This window comes from Dendrobium catenatum, unplaced genomic scaffold (assembly GCF_001605985.2).
Source record: "Dendrobium catenatum unplaced genomic scaffold, ASM160598v2 fragScaff_scaffold_537, whole genome shotgun sequence".
NCBI lineage: Eukaryota > Viridiplantae > Streptophyta > Magnoliopsida > Asparagales > Orchidaceae > Dendrobium > Dendrobium catenatum.
The window spans coordinates 681161-700956 of record NW_021318999.1 but is presented as its reverse complement, the minus strand read 5'-3'; the positions used below and the strand labels follow the sequence as shown (position 1 = coordinate 700956).

At 37.7% G+C, this 19796-nt stretch overlaps 1 protein-coding gene across 3 annotated transcripts; it reads right to left on the bottom strand.

The window, feature by feature from the left end:
- Window positions 1-568: 568 nt before the first annotated feature.
- On the bottom strand, window positions 569-19374 carry LOC110109396 (phospholipase A1-Igamma1, chloroplastic). 3 transcript variants are annotated; one of them, XM_020840455.2, is made up of 3 exons: window positions 18612-19374; window positions 17895-18424; window positions 569-913 (listed from the first exon to the last, which is right to left on the bottom strand). In XM_020840455.2, the coding sequence occupies exons 1-3, from the start codon at window positions 19359-19361 to the stop codon at window positions 670-672; spliced, it is 1524 nt and encodes a 507-aa protein (XP_020696114.1). In that variant the 5' UTR covers window positions 19362-19374; the 3' UTR covers window positions 569-669. The 3 variants fall into 3 exon arrangements, with proteins under 3 accessions (XP_020696114.1, XP_028550510.1, XP_020696116.1); XM_028694677.1 differs by lacking the exon at window positions 569-913 and adding an exon at window positions 4955-5305; XM_020840457.2 differs by lacking the exon at window positions 569-913 and adding an exon at window positions 7502-7956.
- Window positions 19375-19796: the final 422 nt, after the last annotated feature.

Sequence of the window (19796 nt, the reverse complement as noted above, 5' to 3'; positions counted from 1 at the left end):
TTTAAAATAACATGATTCTTTCCTTAAATTAAAATAAAAAATAAAAATAATTAATTTTATCTTTAAATTTTCCTTCATTCATATATATATAAGGGTCCACGGGTCCACTGACCCGAGGAAAGCAATTTGACAGTGATTCAGCACATGAACAAAAGAGGCAAACCATGTGCAGAAAACCAAAAACATATAATAACATGCAACAGTTCTATGATTCAGTGAATTAGAAATAATACACACATAATTATAGGTATTATGTTCAACTCTGAAGCGCAAAATCACTCCATTAATATTTGGAGAAATTATTCCGTGCGAGGTCGACTGCGTCTGGACTCTAATCAAAATAGACCGCGACGTCTTTACACATACTGCATATAAAATTGTACACAAGCTATGTAAAATACACACCGTGCGTACTGGTGACGAGATCAATTTTGATTGGAGTCCAGATGCAGAGAAATTATTCTCTGCGGACATCGGACTGTTCAGAGGCGAATCAGAGCCACAACGGGTATACAGTCGTTGTACATGGTGTGCTCTGATTCACTCCGGACAACATCAAATATCCGCACAGAATAATTCATCCCAGATGCAAGATATGCCCGAACTCCGCACCGAATAATTTCTCTAATATTGGCCTGAGAATAGAGGGAGAGATAGAAGTCGGGCCGTTTAATGATCTCTGAGCAAGCCTAGAAGGCGCAGGTGGTGATGGGTGTCTTGGGAGTGATCGTCGATTTTGGGCCGATCGGGCTGAACCCAGCGGCCGTCGGCGGCCCGAATCATTCCCTTGTTCTCGTCCTGACGCCAGAAAGGAGGTACTAAGTGATGGTCTTCGAGGAAGTCGCAGGCCTTGTTGACCAACGCCGGGTCCCGCCCGCTCGCCAACACAAACCTTTGTCCCGGCCCGTGGTATCTGCTCATAACCCATTTTTTAGTACAAATAATCAGGATTTTAGACTAATTATTTTTTTGTCGAAAGTCTCAAATATGTAATTATAAAAAAGAGAAAAATATAAGATCAAAATAAATTTTCATTAAAAGCAGTTATTTGATCTCATAGCTTTTTAAATAAAGATGAAATTAGTTACTCCATCGGAGCATTTAGCTCTCTATTTAAAGAAAATTAAAGGAGTAAAATAAAAATTTTAAATAGTGGAAGATCATTTTGATCATTTGTAAATAATCAAAGGACTATTTTGATTCTTATCTTTAAAAAAAAATTGGTGAAATTTAGGATCTGTAATTTTTATAAAGATGAATATAAAATTATTGTTGAGAAAATATTTTTTTAAACGAATATATAAAATAACTTTTTAATATAAATATTTTTGAAAGCAGCAAAAATAATGACAAAATAAAATTTATGATTGTTGTTCAAAAAATAAAGCAATAAGAAAGCAGCTTTAAATAAAGGCTTCGTTTGGGACGACTCTTTTACTGTTTCTTAAAACAATTTTTTAGTATAAAAGTAATTTTTTTTTGTCTAAAAAACTGCTTTAAGAAGCGGTAAGAAAGCCTTCTCAAAAGAAGCCGAAGTATTAGGCTTGTTTGGAACAAATTTCTTAATACTTTCTAAAACAATTTTCAAATATCAAAATTTTTTGAATTAAAAATTTATGTAGTAAAAAGTACTTTAAAAAAGTAATAAGAAAATTGTATCAAGTTTCGTTTTAGATCGACTTTCTTACTGCTATCATAAGCATCTTTTCAGCACAAAAATTTAGGCTTCGTTTGAGATGGCTTTCCTATAACAAAATTTTTAATTATTGTATTAAAAAACTACTTTAAGAAGTAGAAAGAAAGCATCCCAACCCATTTTAATGAAAATAGTAAAAAATAATGTTAAAAACTGTCCTTCATTTAAAGTTGAATTTTTTAATTCGTTAAATTGTTTGATTATTTGTTGCCTCTGGGCGTACAATTGACTGACTAGATTTGAATTATTGTTATAAGGCAAGGCTGTCTATTATTATTAATAATGCAAAAGTGATCATAAAGAGCCCGAGCCACGTTTGATGTGACAAATAAATAAGAGAAATATATTTATGTAGAGCTTAGTTATCTAATAAGTAGGGTTGTCAAAATCGATTCACGGCTTGGGTTCGGGTCCAATTTAAAACTAATCAGACATAAGCTGACCCGACCTACTTCGGACCTGGGTCAACCCGACAGGTCCCGCCAACTCGAGTCAGCGCCGGCAACGACTATAGCGAGGTCAACCTCCGACTGATGGGCTAGACTTTGTCAAGAACAGATTTTCTGGTCAAGAACACTCTTCAAAAAACATAATCTCATTGCATGGAAAGCTTCCCTTCGAAAGAGGTAAGACATGTATATTGATTAGTTTTCATCTCAAGAAAAATCATACAATGTTCCTCTAAATTTCCTAGAGAAAATTAGTCCAGGAAAAAGTGGCCAAGAGCTGATGCAGTTGTCGAGTAAAAGAAAAGAGAAGGGCTATTAAGGGTTGTAAGCGAGAAAGAAGAGTAACAACAACAACAAGAAGAATTGAAAAGAAGAAGAAGAAAAAGAAGAATACCGAATGGATCGATTGTCGCTCTCTCTGGGATCGCACAAAGCCTCTCCTGTCTGCCTCTCTCGCACGAAGAACTCCCTCTCTCGTTTTGGGATGCACGAACAAGCAAGAGCCGAATCAACCCATCCTTATGGCCTCCCCTGTAACAGCACAAACTCTTAACTATCAAGATATTGTCTGATTTGACATAAGAGCCTCATGGTTTTGCCTTGTTGGTGTAACTTCCTAGTAGGTCACCCATCCCATAATTGCTTTGGGATGAGCACGCTTAACTATAGAGTTTCTTACAAAAATTCTAGCCATTACACTAAAAGGCACCTCGATGTTTAAGAGTTAGCTTTCTTTTTACTTAAGGGGTTTCATAATCTCCTCTCACTTAAATAACTAACATTCTCGTCAGCATATGTATTCCATAATTATCCATCAGCAGATAGGACTGTAAAGGTGGCCCCTATAAGTTCAAGTGGTGGCTCCAATCATATAGCACTTTGTCCAATATAGGATTCAAGATGTGGCTCCAATGACATAGCACTTTGTCTTGTATGACACTTAGCTCCTATCTTCTGGCTGGTATATTGCTATGATACCATTTGTAACAGCTCAAACTCTTAAGTACCGAGATATTGTCCTCTTTGGCCTAAGAGCCTCACGATTTTGCCCAATTGGTATAACTTCTCAGTAGGTCACCCATCCTAGAATTGCTCTGGGATGAGCACACTTAACTACGGAGTTTCTTACAAAAATTTCAGTCATTACACCAGAATGCGCCTCGATGTTTAAGTTATATTTAGATAAATTTGTGATTGTTTTTATTGATGTAGTATATTCAAGAACAAAAGAAGATAACACAAACCATTTGAGATTATAATTAGAAACATTGAGACAAAATAAGTTGTATCTTAAATTTTTAAAGTGTAAATTTTGTTTACAAACTAATTCATTTCTAGGACATTTAGTAAGTGGAGAAGGAAAATCTATAGATTCTTAGAAGGTCCAAGCTATTATTGAATGACAAAGACCTACTAATGTATCATAAGTGTGCAGTCTTCTTAGTATAAGAGGCTACTATCAAAATTAATTAAGAGATTTTCTCATATTGCACTTCCTTTAACTTGACTAACACAAAAAGTAGTACCATTTGAGTGGATAATAGAATGTGAAGATAATTTCAAGAAGTTAAGGATTTTTTTAGTTTTTACACCTATATTGACTATACCATCTGGTATTGAAGGATTCCAAATATGTAGTGATACATCACTGAAAGGCTTGGGGTGCATTTTAATATAGCATGATAAAATAATGGCATATACATCAAGACAATTGAAATCACATGAGAGAAATTATGCTACATATGACTTGGAGTTGGTATTAATCATTTTTTCACTTAAATTTGGAGGCACTTTCTTTAAACAGTAAGATGTAAAATATATAAAGATCATCAAAGTATAAAATATATTTTTATATTAGAAGGAGTTGAACTTGAGGGAAAAAAGATGGTTGGAGTTAATTAAAGATTATGATCTCAGTATTTAGTATCAACCAAGAAAGGCTAATGTTGTTGCATATACTTTGAGTGGAAATCTTTAGGAATAGTAAATTAGATGATTACCACTGAAGCTACATTAATTTTTGAGATGTAAAAAAGTTAAATTTAGAAATAGTCAACACACACACACAATTTCCAAATAATTTATTTATTAAGCATTGAAATGAGTTTTAAAGCAGTTCGTAACCATCATTGTATGGAACATAATAGTGCTTGCAATTATCATAAACTTAAATAACAATGCATGAAGGTAAATAAATAATTATTTCATATATTAGAGTAAAAATAATATATTTCCCTCATACCCTTGTATCTCCCATTAGAATAGAATACAAAGAATTCTGGCCCTAATGAATCCAATGTGGCATATAAAAAAAAAAGACCCTTATAACTCATAATGCCTAGCACAAGAATAGAATATGCATATAACACTAGAATCATCATTCAACATTAGAATAGGATGTGTATATAGTACCGTAACAGAACTTCATGTGCCTTTAAAACTAGAACATAACTTCCCCCATACATTATATTTTCTTAGAATCATATCTTTTAAGCAGATAAATATCTAATTCATTACATTGTAGTAAAAAAATATAAATAAACTCATTTCTGAATATAGTTGAATGCTTTAATGATAGGCAGCAGATATACTACTAAGCAAAAATGCACTATTTCAAAACATAACCAAATTACCAAATATTGTCTAGAGCATTATTTTGAAGCTTTAATTGAACCACAATATTATTTTTTTTAGTAAGAGTTATTTTTCAGATACCCTTGGTATAAAAAAAAATCTAAACGTCCAAAGTCATTATCTCTATAATATAGAAAGTTACATTGGAAAAATTTTGCAGGTGTAAAATTATCTTCATTTTAGACTATAGAAATATAAATTAAATAAGAAAAAATTTAAAAGATCTTATTTTTAAAAATTGAGATAGGTAAAACGTAACATACCTTGAACTAGACAACTTTCAGAATTAGACCATCAACAGATAATGGAAAGTCTCCCAAAATTGAACTTCTCTCTCTCTCTAGAATCCTTCCTCTCTCTCTTAGTAGCCAGTTGCCTCTAAGGGGTACGAAATGGTTTTCATTTTAGTAAAATAGGATACTTAAATTAAAAATTCATGTCTAATGCTGCGGTGTCTAATGCTGCAGTGCCTGACCTTGTGCGCCTCAGCATCCCTTTAGGAGAGCATTGTACCGTAGTGCCACCCCTAATGCCATAACCTAGAATTAGTTTAATCAAAACACATAGAGCTCAGTGTCATGGCACCGCTTATCCCAACACCATGATGCCTGAGGGGAAAACTTCAGATTTTCATAACATACAAACAAATCCCTAGGGACCGATATTAGAACACATGTAGACTTTCACGTGCATACAAAACATTTCAAGCACATGTAGAAGGATTGAATGCAAAAATTGTGGATTATCTTAGATGAGATCAGGTGAGAACAACTAGAAATGTATACTGATTTTGGAGGCATTACAATTCTCCCATCTTCAAAACAAATGTCATCCTCGACATTTCAAAACACAGATCATTAAAGCAGCTTAGGATATAGCTAATTTATTTGAAATTCTTTTTCCCAAGTAGCCTATTTTTTCAATATGTTCTTTCATTGAACCTTAATCATCAAAATCTGTTTATTTCTTAGACTTCTAACATTGTAAGTTAGAATCCTCTTTCGTTTCTCTCTATAACTTAAGATTCGGATGTATCTCAACTTTTTCTGTAGATATTCGATTTTCAAAATCGGATTCCCATTTCCTCATAAGACAAACATGAAATACATTATGAATGTCAAACATATGATTGGACAACTATAACCTATAGGCGGATTTTTCAATCCTTTTCATTACTTGAAATTGTCCAATGCTTCTTGGACTCATCTTTTCATTTTTTTTCTCAATCTTGCTGATGTCATTTATTAGCCTAATTTTTACATATATGAAACCTCCAACCTGGAATTCCATAGCCTGATGCTTAGTATTATAAAATTATTTTTATCTGTCTTGTACAACTTTTAATATATCCCTAATTAGATGAATATTTTCAATAGCATCGTCAATTAAAGCTAGCCCAATTAATCTTCTTTCACCCACCTCTGTCTAAGATGGTGGGGTTATGTTTTTCCTACCATACAGAGCTTCGTATGGAGCCATGCATATACTTGACTAAAAGCTATTATTATAGGCAAATTTAATCAAAGAAATAAAATCTCTAGCTATAACTAAAATCCAGAACACTTAACTTTAGAAGGTCTTTCAGTACCTAAACAGTCTTCTTGGACTATATGTCAGTCTATGGATAAAAAACCATACTAAAATACAGTTTAGTGCCCAAGCTTTGCTGAATATCTCTACATAGCCTAAAGGTAAACCTACCATTTCTATCATAAATAATCATTTTGGTATCCATGCTATTGAATAATTTCTCACATATATACTTGTGTCAATCTATCCACCAAATTAGAAAGTGGGATTAGAGTAAAATGTGCAAACTTTGTTATATGGTCTACCACAACCTAGATGACATCATGCCCCTATTTCGATGTGGGAAATACCATAACAAACTCCATTGTAACTTCTTCCCATTTCAACTTTGGAATAGATATATAATGGTTGCATAAAATCTTTAAGTTGATGATGTTTTGCCTTCACTAATTAATAGGACAACTTATACTTAACAACAAAATATATCACATCTTTTTTTTTTTAAATTTAGGCCACCCGAACATACCTTTTAACTTACTAAATATTTTGTTGCTTCATAGATGAATAATATATTCTGAATAATGAGCTTCGTGTAAAATAATTGATCGCAGATCACCAAAACTAAGAACTCATAATTTGTTCTTGTAAAAAATAACACCAAAACTAGATATTTACAGTTTATATTTCTTTCTAGACTTGATTTGGTAAATAAAATTTAGATATTTTGTATATGACTTTGAGGCTTCCTAAATCCTTCCTTGAAGAGGTAGTTGAATGATAATTGAATACGAAATAACATAATCTTGTGGATTCCACTGGAGAAATCACCTCTAACTTTAACATTTCATATCTCGTATTAGAAAATCATTAAAAGCAAGAAACATGCTTGATATCCCAGAAGGTTTCCTACTCAAAGCATCTTCTAAGACAATCACCTTAACAGGTTGATACTGAATAGTCAAATGATAATATTTAATTAGCTCAAGTCATCTCATTTGCCTTGAATTCATATTCTTCTGAGCAAATGTATACTTTAAACTCTAATGATCAATGAAAATCTCACAACCAATTCCAAACATATAGTATCTTTATATCTTCAAAGCAAATGTAATGATAACAAGTTCCAAATTAAGTGTCAGATAATTTCTCTCATATGGCTTCTACTGCTTAGAAGCATAAGTTATAAATTTTTTTTATGAAGCATTAGAACACATCCCAGTTTTTTCAACGAAGCATCATTGAATATCTGAATTCTTTCATACTAGATGGAATAGTCAAAACTGGAGCATATTTGAGATAGTCCTTCTATCACTTAAAACTTTTCTCATAGTCAGACATCTAGATAAAAGCCACTGGTTTATGAGTGATTATCATTAGAGGCACAAAAATTTGAGAGAATCCCTTCACAAACTTCCAGTAGCAGTTGGTCATGTCTAAAAAGCTACTTACCTCAAGTACAATAGTAAGTATTGGCTAACCAGCAACATCCTGAACCTTATGGGGTTCAGCAAAAATACCAGTGTTGTTCACCACATGCCTCGGAAAAGAATAACTCCTCATTCAGAATTCACACTTGAAGAACTTAACATACAGTTGAAGTTGCCTCAATGTCTCTAAAATAATCCTCAAATGAGTCAAATGCTCTTCCTGAGAAGCAGAATAAACAAAAATATCATCTACAAATATGATTATGAACTGATCGTCTAGATACTTCATGAATATCTTGTTCATCATATCTATGGAAATTATTGGAGCATTAATTACCCCAAAAGACATGAGTAAGAACTCATAATGTAAATATCTGGAGCTGAAAATAGTCTTTGCTACATCTACTTCTCTCACCTTCACCTGATAATATTCAAACCTTAGATCAATCTTAAAAATTATAAAGGTTCGCATGAGTTGATCGAACAAATCATCTATCTTAGATAGAGGGTAATTATTCTTAATTAAGATTTTATTTAATTCCCTATAATCGATACACATATATATCGTATCATCCTTCTTTTTCATAAACAAAATATTTGCTCCTCACAGAGAATGCTAGGACAAATAAATCCTCTATCAACTAACACTTGTAGCTATACTTTCAATTTTTGAAGATCTTTTGGTATCATCTTAGATAGGTCCTTAGATATTGGAGTCGTACCGAGAAATACATCAATACATAACTCAGTGTCTTTGTTTGTAGGCAGACTCACTAATTCCTCAGGAAAGATATCCAAAAACTCCCGTACTATTGAGACATCAAAAAGAAATCCAAACTCTATACTAATGTCCCGAACAAATGCTAGAAATACCTTACAATATTTTTTCCACAACTTATCTATTTTCACAGTAGAATTTAAACATGATAAAACACCTTTTAACTCCATACAAGAAATAATTATCACTACCAAGATACAGTGAATCACTTATTCATACAATTAATCTGAGCTTTATACTAGATCAACCAATCTATACCTATGATGACCCTAGCTCAACCAATCTATACCTAAGATGACATCAAATTTAGATATAGGCAATTGAATCAGACTAGACCTCCACTTCATATCAGATATCTCTATGTAATTGAAGCATACCTTACTGACTATGATACAATCCCCCATCCACAAAGTAACAAACAAAAAGAATAGGCAATAATATGAAAGGCAAGATCAATAAATTGAAGTAACGCTTATAAATAAACGAGTGACTGTCTCTAGAATTATATAGCTCTATTTTACAGTTAGTTTCTCAGAAACAGTTGCTATAATATCAAAAATAGACTGTCACAACTCTCGATAGGACCCACACACATAATAAGTCCTATCGTGTTAACTTGCGGTAGGCTAACCCAAAATCATAGTTTTGGAAATCTTTTTGGATTTTCTTCTTTTGATTAACTTTAGGAAATAAACAACATACCAAAGATATGTTAATAACTACAAATATATAAAAAGAAACTCATATACAAAATTTCTTTTTATTTCTCTCTCTATATATATATATATATATATATCACAATGCATGACTACCAACTTAACTATATAATAGAGTAATTTAAATAGCTAGACATGACAATACAAAAATAAAAAAATAAAAACCTATATAGACTCAGCTATATCAAATCCTGACTCAACTACTTAATGAACTATTTTCCTTTTCTAGGCCTTGAAATAGAATGCAGATAAACTTGAGCCAACATAGCACAGCATGTCACACTTATTGATCTAAATTTTTAAATAATTCATTTATTAAGCATTCACATGAGTTTTAAAGTAGTTCATAATCATCACTATAACGAATAAAGTAGGGATTGTAGCTCTCAGAAACATAAACAATGCAGAAAAGTAATTAAACAAGTATTTTATATATAAAAGAAGAAAATAGCAAATTTCCATCAAGCCCTTATTATACCTCTCATCGGAATAGAATTCAAAGAATTATAATCCTTATGACTACCATTTTTATATATCAGAAAATATGCCCTTATGACTTCCAATGCCCAGCAACATAAAAGAATGTGCATATATCACTAGAATATAACTTCATATATTTTTAGCACAAGAATAGAACTTCCCTCATGTACACCAAATTTTCTCAAAATCACACATTTGAAGTAGATAAATATATAATGTATTACATTGCAATAAAAAAAATTTAATAAACTTATTTTGAAATTTAATTGAATGCTTTTGGCAGTGGGATTAAGTACTGAGCAAAATGCACTATTCAGAACATAACCAAATTATCAGAGAATGTTCATAGATTATTTTAAATCTTTAATAGTACTATAATATTATTTTCTAGGATTAGAGTTATTTTTTAGACAATTAAAAAGCACAGTTTCTAAACCCTCGGTGTAAATTTTCAAAAAATTATCTAAATATCCAAAATCCTTGTCTCTATAACATATAGAAAATTACGCGGTCAAAATTTTACAAGTGTAAAGTTATCCTTATTTTTAGACTGCATAAATAAAAATTAAATAAAAAAAATTCAATTTTTATTTTATTTTTTAAAATTGATAGAGGCAAAATGCAACCTACCTCGTACTATACAAGTTTCAAAATTGGGTTGCCAGCAAAAAAAGAACCAAAGTCGCCCAAAATTGACCTTTTCTCTTCAGAATTCCTACTTTATCTCACTAGCCGGCTGCCTCTAAGTGATGAAATGATTTTCATTTTAGAGGAAAATGATATTTAAATTAAAATTCATGTCTGGCATCGCGACACCCAACCTTGCACGTCACAACGCTCCTTTGAGAGACCACTACGCCGCAGTGCCACCCCCAGCGCTTAGAATTAATTTGATCAAAATACAAAGAGCTTAGCGTTGCGGCGGCACCTACCTTTAGAGGAAAATTATAAATTTTTAGAATAGGCAAATAGATCTCCTATAACTCTCATCAGAACAAATGCATATTTTCACATACAAAAAAAATATGAGTAGGTAGTAGATGGGGAAGGATAATCGAATTGGTTCAAGCCTTTTATTCCAGTCTCCTCTAGTTATATATGGAGAAAGCAAATTTATTTTTGTAATAACCAATCCTTTTAAGAAAGTTTTCAGTCTCGCATCTCCTCTATAGTGTAGGTTAAAATATCTGTGAGATCTTCTAACAAATCTAAAATAATAAATGCTCCTTCTATTACTGATTATATTCTACCACTCAATAAGATCAGAATAAAGCATAAATATTTCTGTATATATTCAGAAAAATATAACTTTTTGTATAAAATAAATGATAATGAGTGATTTCAAATGATTTTCTGTAAGAATTTTCTTATAGGATTTCTGTTCCTCTAACACAGCTTGCTGCAGCCTATCTCTTTAGGCAGGGGGTGGAACCAAGAAGAGCTTACGATGGGCAACATGGGAGGATCCCCACTCAATTCATGGTCCTCGAAAAAAATTAATGTAGAAGAGGGGTAGTTTTGGAATTCTATCCCCTCAAAAACAAATGTTTTCCCTAATATGACCCACCTCTGCATGTTTTCCATGGGTGTCAATATTTGACACGACCCGACGACCCGAAAACCCGATTCGAATATGACCCAAAAATTCCGGGTTAGGTCAACCCGAACCCGAAAACCCAACAATTTGACCCATTTCGGGTTCGGGTTGACCCTTTGACCCGAAATTGACACGTTTTGATCCAAAAACCCATTTTGACCCAACAACCCGACCAGAAAATCCTGATCGATATATTTTTCATTCTTATTGAGAAGGAAATATTTGATTCTTTTCCGAATGAAGTTATTATACAATATTATCAGAAATTACAAAGTAGAATGTAAAGTTTGTAATTTTTTTTATTTCATAAATTATACTAAAATACAAGACTTTGCTTAGATTTTTTGCTAATATATATAATTTTTGGTATTTACTTTTTATATATTGAGTTTGTCCCCCCTAAAAAAAAGGTTGGGTTTGCTTCTAGAAGGCAATTGTTGACTTTGAATTTTTTTGTTAGAAGAATAAGCATTTTAACTATTTTATCCGTCTTCAATAAATATAATTGCTCCATTTTTTTTACTTCCCATAAGAAAATTTATGCTATTCACAAATCAATTTTATCGACCCTGTTTCGCTCCTCTAGCCACAAAAAGCTTTTCCTTTCAGAATTAGGGAAACCACGCTTTCTGAAATTCTTGTTGCATCTTGGAATATTCGCGGCGATAGAGAAATATAATTTTTAATGTCTTAACATTGTACGAAGATCCGACACGCAATCCGATAAAAGAGAGGGTGTAGCATTTATTCATCATATAGAGTGCATTACATGGTGGAACTTGGAAGAACAAACATTTATATGATTGTTTGGTCCACGGTATCATAGTTGGCAGGCGACGAAGGCCTGAAGGACCGTAGTCGGCGGGCAACAAAAGTCGGGAAGATTATTGTCTGGTTACGGGGGTTGCAAGGACCATAGTCGGCATGCAATGAAGGTCGGAAGGACCATAGTCAGCGAGCGAAAAAGTTGGAAGGACCATAGTCGACGGGCAACGGAGGTCGAAAAGACCATTGTCTGATGACGGAGTTCTGAAGGACCGTAGCCAGTGGGTGACGAAGGTCGGAAGGACTGTAGTTGACGAGCGACGAAGGTTGGAAAGACCATTGTCTAGCGACGGAGGTCAGAAGGATCGCAGTTGATGAGTGACAAAGGTCTTAAGGACTATAAACAGAAGGCGACGGAGGTCGAAAAAATCATTGTCTGGCGACGAAGGTCAAAAGGACCGTAATCGGCGGGCGATGAAGGTTGGAAAGATTGTAGTCGGTAGGCGACAGAGGTCGAAAAGACCAATATCTAGAGATGAACGTCAGAACGATCATTAATTGTCCAGCGACGGAGGTTAGAAAGACCACAGTCGACGAGCTACGAAGGTCACAAGGACCGTAGTTAGCGGGCGAAGGAGGTCAGAAAGACTATTCTCTGGCGATGGAGGTCGGAAGGATTGTATTCGTTGGGTGATGAAGGTTGTAAGGATTGTAGGCAACGAGTGATAGAGGTCGTAAATACTGTTGTCTTGTGAATGAGGTCTAAAGGACCATAGTGGCCAGGCGATGAAAATCGAAAGGACCGTAGGCAACGGGCAAAGAAGGTCGGAAAGATTGTTGTATGGCGACTGAGGTCGGAAGTATAAATGTCAGTGGGCGACGAAGGTCAGAAGGACCATAGTTGTCGAGTGACGAAGGTCGGAAGGACCGTAATCGGCGGGCGACAGAGGTCGAAAATACAATTGTCTGACAACGGAGGTCGGAAGACCGTAGTTGGTGGGCAATGAGGTTGGAAAGACAGTAGTTGGCGGACAACAGAGGTCGGAAAGATCATTGTCTATTAACAATGGTCGGAGGGACCGCACTTGGTAGCCTAGTGGAGGACCAACAATAGTTGGTCGCGAGAGGAGGTCCAATGGCGATCAGCAGTCGGGGGAAAGTGTGGTGGTGGTCGATGGCCGGTAGAAGTCTGTTGGTGGTTGACGACAGAGTGGTTGTCAGACGGAAGTCGAAGGCTGGGTGGTGGTCCGACGATGGTCATGCTGAAGTCCGGCGACGGTTGGCCACCGGGTGGTGGTCCGACAACGGTCGGGTCGAACTCCATCGGTGGTCCGATGATAGTTTGGTTGAAATCCTGTGGTTGGTATGTGGTCCAATGAAGGTTGGCTGAAGTCCGAAGATGGTCGGCGGTCGGGCCGAAGTCCCTGTTGGTTGACGGCCGGACAATGGTCCAATGACGGTCGAGCGGAAGTCCGGCATCGGTTGACGGTCGAGTGGTGGTCTGATGACAGTCAAGCTGAAATTCGGCGGTGGCCGGGCGGAAGTTCGACTGTGAAAGATGGCCTAGCGGTGGTCCGACGATAGCTGACGTGGGTTTATAGGCGATGGTGCTTGAGCTCTTGAAGCCTTAGAGCTCTGTCCAATCTTTAGTCAAAGATTCCCCTTCATGTAGAGAGTGGGGGTATATTTATAAATTTTCATGAGTGGCACACCCTGTAAATATAAAGAAGATCCAGGGCAGGTTCGGAGTGCTCCATCTGTTGGCTCATATTATTTCCCCTGATCATATAGAGTTTTTTAACTGTTTAAGTGTCTTAACAATGTTGGAATTCAATGATCTTAGAATCGTTGGATTCGTCTCACCGAGCTGCTCGATTTGGATATAAGCCTGTCATATTTGAATATTATTTTGTCATCCAATTAATGCTTTGAATCTCCCAAATAAGCTTTGAGTCTTCGATTTGAGTCGAATTTAGCATCGTTGGGTTGGTCTTTCTGAGACGTTTTGTTAAAAAAAAATATGAGTAGGTAGTAGATGGGGAAGGATAATCGAATTGGTTCAAGCCTTTTATTCCAGTCTCCTCTAGTTATATATGGAGAAAGCAAATTTATTTTTGTAATAACCAATCCTTTTAAGAAAGTTTTCAGTCTCGCATCTCCTCTATAGTGTAGGTTAAAATATCTGTGAGATCTTCTAACAAATCTAAAATAATAAATGCTCCTTCTAATACTGATTATATTCTACCACTCAATAAGATCAGAATAAAGCATAAATATTTCTGTATATATTCAGAAAAATATAACTTTTTGTATAAAATAAATGATAATGAGTGATTTCAAATGATTTTCTGTAAGAATTTTCTTATAGGATTTCTGTTCCTCTAACACAGCTTGCTGCAGCCTATCTCTTTAGCCAGGGGGTGGAACCAAGAAGAGCTTACGATGGGCAACATGGGAGGATCCCCACTCAATTCAGGGTCCTCGATAAAAATTAATGTAGAAGAGGGGTAGTTTTGGAATTCTACCCTCTCAAAAACAAATGTTTTCCCTAATATGACCCACCTCTGCATGTTTTCCATGGGTGTCAATATTTGACACGACCCGACGACCCGAAAACCCGATTCGAATATGACCCAAAAATTCCGGGTTAGGTCAACCCGAACCCGAAAACCCAACAATTTGACCCATTTCGGGTTCGGGTTGACCCTTTGACCCGAAATTTACACGTTTTGACCCGAAAACTTATTTTAACCCGGCAATCCGACCCAAAAATCCTGATCGATATATTTTTCATTCTTATTGAGAATGAAATATTTGATTCTCTTTCGAATGAAGTTATTATACAATATTATCAAAAATTCCAAAGTATTATGTAAAGTTTGTAATTTTCTTTTTCATTTAAAAAATTATACTAAAATACAAGACTTTGCTTAGATTTTTTGCTAATATATATATATATATATTTATATTGGTATTTACTTTTTTATATATTGAGTTTATCCACCCTAAAAAAAGGTTGGGTTTGCTTCTAGAAGGCTATTGCTGACTTTGAATTTTTTTCTTAGAAGAATAAGTATTTTAACTATTTTATCCGTCTTCAATAAATATAATTACTCCATTTTTTTTTACTTCCTATAAAAAATTTATGCTATTCACAAATCAATTTTATTGACCCTGTTCCGCTCCTCTAGCCACAGAAAAGCTTTTCCTTTCAGAAATAGGGAAACCACGCTTTCTGAAATTCTTGTTGCATCTTGGAATATTCGCGGCGATAGAGCAATATAATGTTTAATGTCTTAACATTGTACAAAGATCCGACACGCAATCCGATAAAGGAGAGGGTGTAGCATTTATTCCTCATATAGAGTGCATTACATGGTGGAAATTGGAAGAACAAACAATGATATGATTGTTTGGTCGGCGGTATCATAGTTGGCAGGCGACGAAGGCCTGAAGGACCATAGTCGGCGGGCGACGAAAGTCGGGAAGATCATTGTCTAGTTACGGGGGTTGCAAGGATCATAACCGGCATGCAATGAAGGTCAAAAGGACCATAGTCAGCGAGCGACAAAGTTGGAAGGACCATAGTCGATGGGTAATGGAGGTTGAAAAGATCATTGTCTAACGACGGAGGTCTGAAGGATCATAGCCAATGGGTGACGAAGGTCGGAAGGACTGTAGTTGACGGACGATGAAGGTCGGAAAGACCATTGTATAGCGATGGAGGTTAGAAGGATCGCAGTCGACGAGTGACGAATGTCGTAAGGACTATAGTCGGCAGGCGACGAAGGTCGGAAAAAACCATTATCTGGCGACGAAGGTCGAAAGGACAGTAATCGACGGGCGGTGAAGGTTGGAAAGATTGTAGTCGGTAGGCGACAGAGGTTGAAAAGACCAATATCTAGAGATGAACGTCGGAACGATCGTTAATTGTCTAGCGACGGAGGTTAGAAGGACCGCAATCGGCGTGCTACGAAGGTCACAAGGACTGTAGTTAGCGGGCGAAGGAGGTCAGAAAGACCATTCTCTGGCGACGGAGGTCGGAAGTATTGTATTCGTTGGACGACGAAGGTTGTAAGGATTGTAGGCAACAGGTGACAGAGGTCGTAAAGACTGTTGTCTCTCGAATGAGGTCTGAAGGACCATAGTGGGCAGGCGATGAAAATCGAAAGGACCTTAGGCAACGGGCAAAGAAGTTCGGAAAGATTGTTGTATGGCGACTGAGGTCGGAAGTATAAATGTCAGCGGGTGACGAAGGTCGGAAGGACCATAGTCGATGAGTGATGAAGGTCGGAAGGACAGTAGTCGGCGGGCAATAGAGGTCGAAAATACAATTATCTGGCGACGAAGGTCGGAAGACCGTAGTTGGTAGGCAACGAGGTCGGAAGAGCACTAGTCGGCGGAAGACAGAGATCGAAAAGATCATTGTCTATTAACAATGGACGGAGGGACCGTACTTTGGTAGCCTAGTGGAGGACAATAAATGGCTGGTCGCGAGAGGAGGTCCAATGGCGGTCAGCGGTCGGGGGAAAAGTGTGGTGGCGGTCGACGGCCGGTAGAAGTCTGATGGTGGTTGACGGCCGAGTGGTTGTCAGACGAAAGTCGAAGGCTGGGTGGTGGTCCGACGATGGTCAGGCTGAAGTCTGACGACGGTCGGCCACCGAGTGGTGGTCCGACAACGGTCAGGTCGAATTCCATCGGCGGTCTGATGATAGTCTGGCTGAAATCCTTTGGTTGGCTGGTGGTCCGATGAAGGTTGGCTGAAGTCCGACGATGGTCGGCGGTCGGGCGGAAGTCCCCGGTGGTTGACGGCCGAATGGTGGTCCGACGACGGTCGGGCGGAAGTCCGGCAACGATTGACGGTCGGGCAGTGGTCTGATGACAGTCGAGCCGAAATTCGGCGGTGGCCGGGCGGAAGTTCGGCAGTGAAAGATGCCCTAGCGGTGGTCCGACGATAGCTGACGTGGGTTTATAGGCGATGGTGCTGGAGCTCTTGAAGCCTTAGAGCTCTGTCCAATCTTTAGTCAAAGATTCCCCTTCATGTAGAGAGTGAGGGGTATATTTATAAATTTTCATGAGTGGCACACCCTGTAAATATAAAAAAGATCCCTGGCAGATTCGTAGTGCTCCATCTGTTGGCTCATATTAATGATTCCCCTGATCATAGAGAGTTTTTTAACTGTTTAAGTGTCTTAACGATGTTGGAATTCAGCGATCTTAGAATCGTTGGATTCGTCTCACCGAGTTGCTCGATTTGGATATAAGCATGTCATATTTGGATTTTATTTTGTCATCCAATTAATGCTTTGAATCTCCCAAATAAGCTTTGAGTTTTCGATTTGGACCCATTTGGGCTCGAATTGAGTCGAATTTAGCATTGTTGGGTTCGTCTTTCTGAGACGTTTTGTTCGACAATAAGTTTGCTGGAATTGGAGTTCATATGATCCCGAATTTGATTTTAGAAATTTCCAACTTAAATATATTTTAAGATTCGTGAAGCAATTTTTGGTACGTATCAATTCTAAATAATCCCGAATCACCCACTACTGCTTGTCCGGGTGGTGAAGAGCCGGCTGGGCAAAGCCTAGGTCCTTGATTCGAATCTCTTAACAAGCAGTGAAAGCCTTAAGTGTTGGCTCGTGTAAATTGGCGTGATTTGCATGCTAAGTCGACCGTGATTTTCACTGACCTAAGAACAGTACTTTCCTCGTAACAAAACAAAAAATCCCGAATCATGGACATATCAGCTTCCCAGTTAAACGTTCTAAGTTATTACACCAGTACGAGACGAATAATTCAGGCATAGAAAATATAAAACGTACCCATCCAGCAGATGCAGATGTGCTTCGAGGTTGTGATAGCAAGACGGATCCCCCGTGTCCTTCAAAAACGGCGAGAGCTTGTGATCCAACGCTAGCTCCACCCCAACATGACTGTAACTCCACGGCAAGCTCTCCGCCATCCTCCTCACCGCCTCCGGAACCCTTTCGTTGAAAAAAATCCCCGGCACTTTCGGCACGCTATCATGCACGTTCACCACTCGCAGAGCTTTCACTCCCTCCTCGAACCTCTCCTTCCACCTCCCGTTCCCCACGCGCGGACCCGAGAACGAGAACACGCACACCGGCGAACCACCGCTAACCCCCGTCTCCGCTACGTCGTACGCGCTTAACATAGCCAGCGCGCTCCCCAGGCTGTGTCCAGTCATCGTCACGCTCACTTCCTCTCCTGAGCTTTTGTATAGTTCCACCTGCTTCCGAACTTCGGCGAGCACCTGCTCTCGCGCCGAGAATTTGCAGAAGAGGCAGCCGGGGTCTTTGCCTGTGTAGAGCTCCAGGAAACCGGATTCGACCTGGTTAAGAAAAATCATGGATTTAGAAAGTGAAGTTTGTTTTTTTATATTACAGTAAGTTAAAAGTAAATTCTACAATTTCCTTTTATATTCTTTTCATTTCCATCAAGCAATTAAAACAATTTCAATATTCCAAGTCATGATTCGCATCATAAACAAACAAACAAACAAAAATCATTTAACCCACCTTCACCCCCGGATCCCTGCACGGGATTCCCGCCGCCGACACCGGCCGGAGATAGTCCATAAGGTCGGCAATCCACTCAAGCCTCGTCACCGTCCCTCGCCATGCCACAACAATGTCGCGGCGGCCGAGCCGGGCGCTGCCCTCATCACTCGACACCGCCACATAGCCGATCCAGTTAGCCCTGTCGCTCCACGTCCGAGGCCGGCGAGAACTCGCGAAGAAATTCGGGATTTTGAAGCTGGAAGTAGCGTAGATGTAGCGGGTGATCTCGTAGCCCGCATCGGGCATCCCCAAGTTAGTGAAGAAGTGTCGGTGGTTGTATTTGCAGCTTCCGCAGTGGCGCGAGAAACGATCGTAATCGAAAGCGTCGTAGCAGGCTTGGGCCAGCTCGCCGTAGCGGATCAGCTCGGAGCGGAGCAACGGGTCCATCGGGTCGAGCAGCCCTGCCCAGTCGCCAAGCCCGTGGATCTCGCGCCACCGCTCTGAGAGGCGGTGTTCCGGCTGGCGGTTCGGTGGTAGGAGATCGTCTTCTGCGGTTTGGCTACTATGATCTCCTTGTTGCTCCAGCTCAGTGATGAGGGTGGAGAGGGACTCATCTTTGGCTGATGCTTGGAGTTGAGAGAAAGATTCGTGTTTTAGGTGGGGGAGTGTAGGGTTTCCGGGGAGGGGGAGGATGGGGGAAGGTTGTGTTGGGCGGTTTCGGAGAGGGAAGAAGACCGGGGGAAGAAGCTTGGGGTGTGGAAGGGCCATGATTGGAGCTTGTTGGCCGGAGGGTGGTTCGATGTGCCTTTTATTTATGATTTGTATGTTACAAGTGCTATAGTAGCTTAAGTGGATTGGGTGGGTTTTTAATACATAAATATTTAGCTTGAAAAATATTTTACTAAAAAAATATTATTTTTTGGGACATTTAAGCCACATAAACATATTCAAATATATATAAGATTCGAATTCAAGATTTTTTAGTTGAAAGTTTAAGCTCTTAAGATTAGTTGTATCTAAAAAATTATTTTAAAAAATAGTTAAAAAATTTATCCTAACTGAAATGAAACCTAAGACTATAGCTAATGTTTTTCTATTATGTAATAGTGTGATTTGTGATGAGTTAAAGCAGATAATTATGATTAATTTCATATTAAATAGAGCTTGAGATTTAGAGAAAGGAATATAAATAAATCTCTCGTC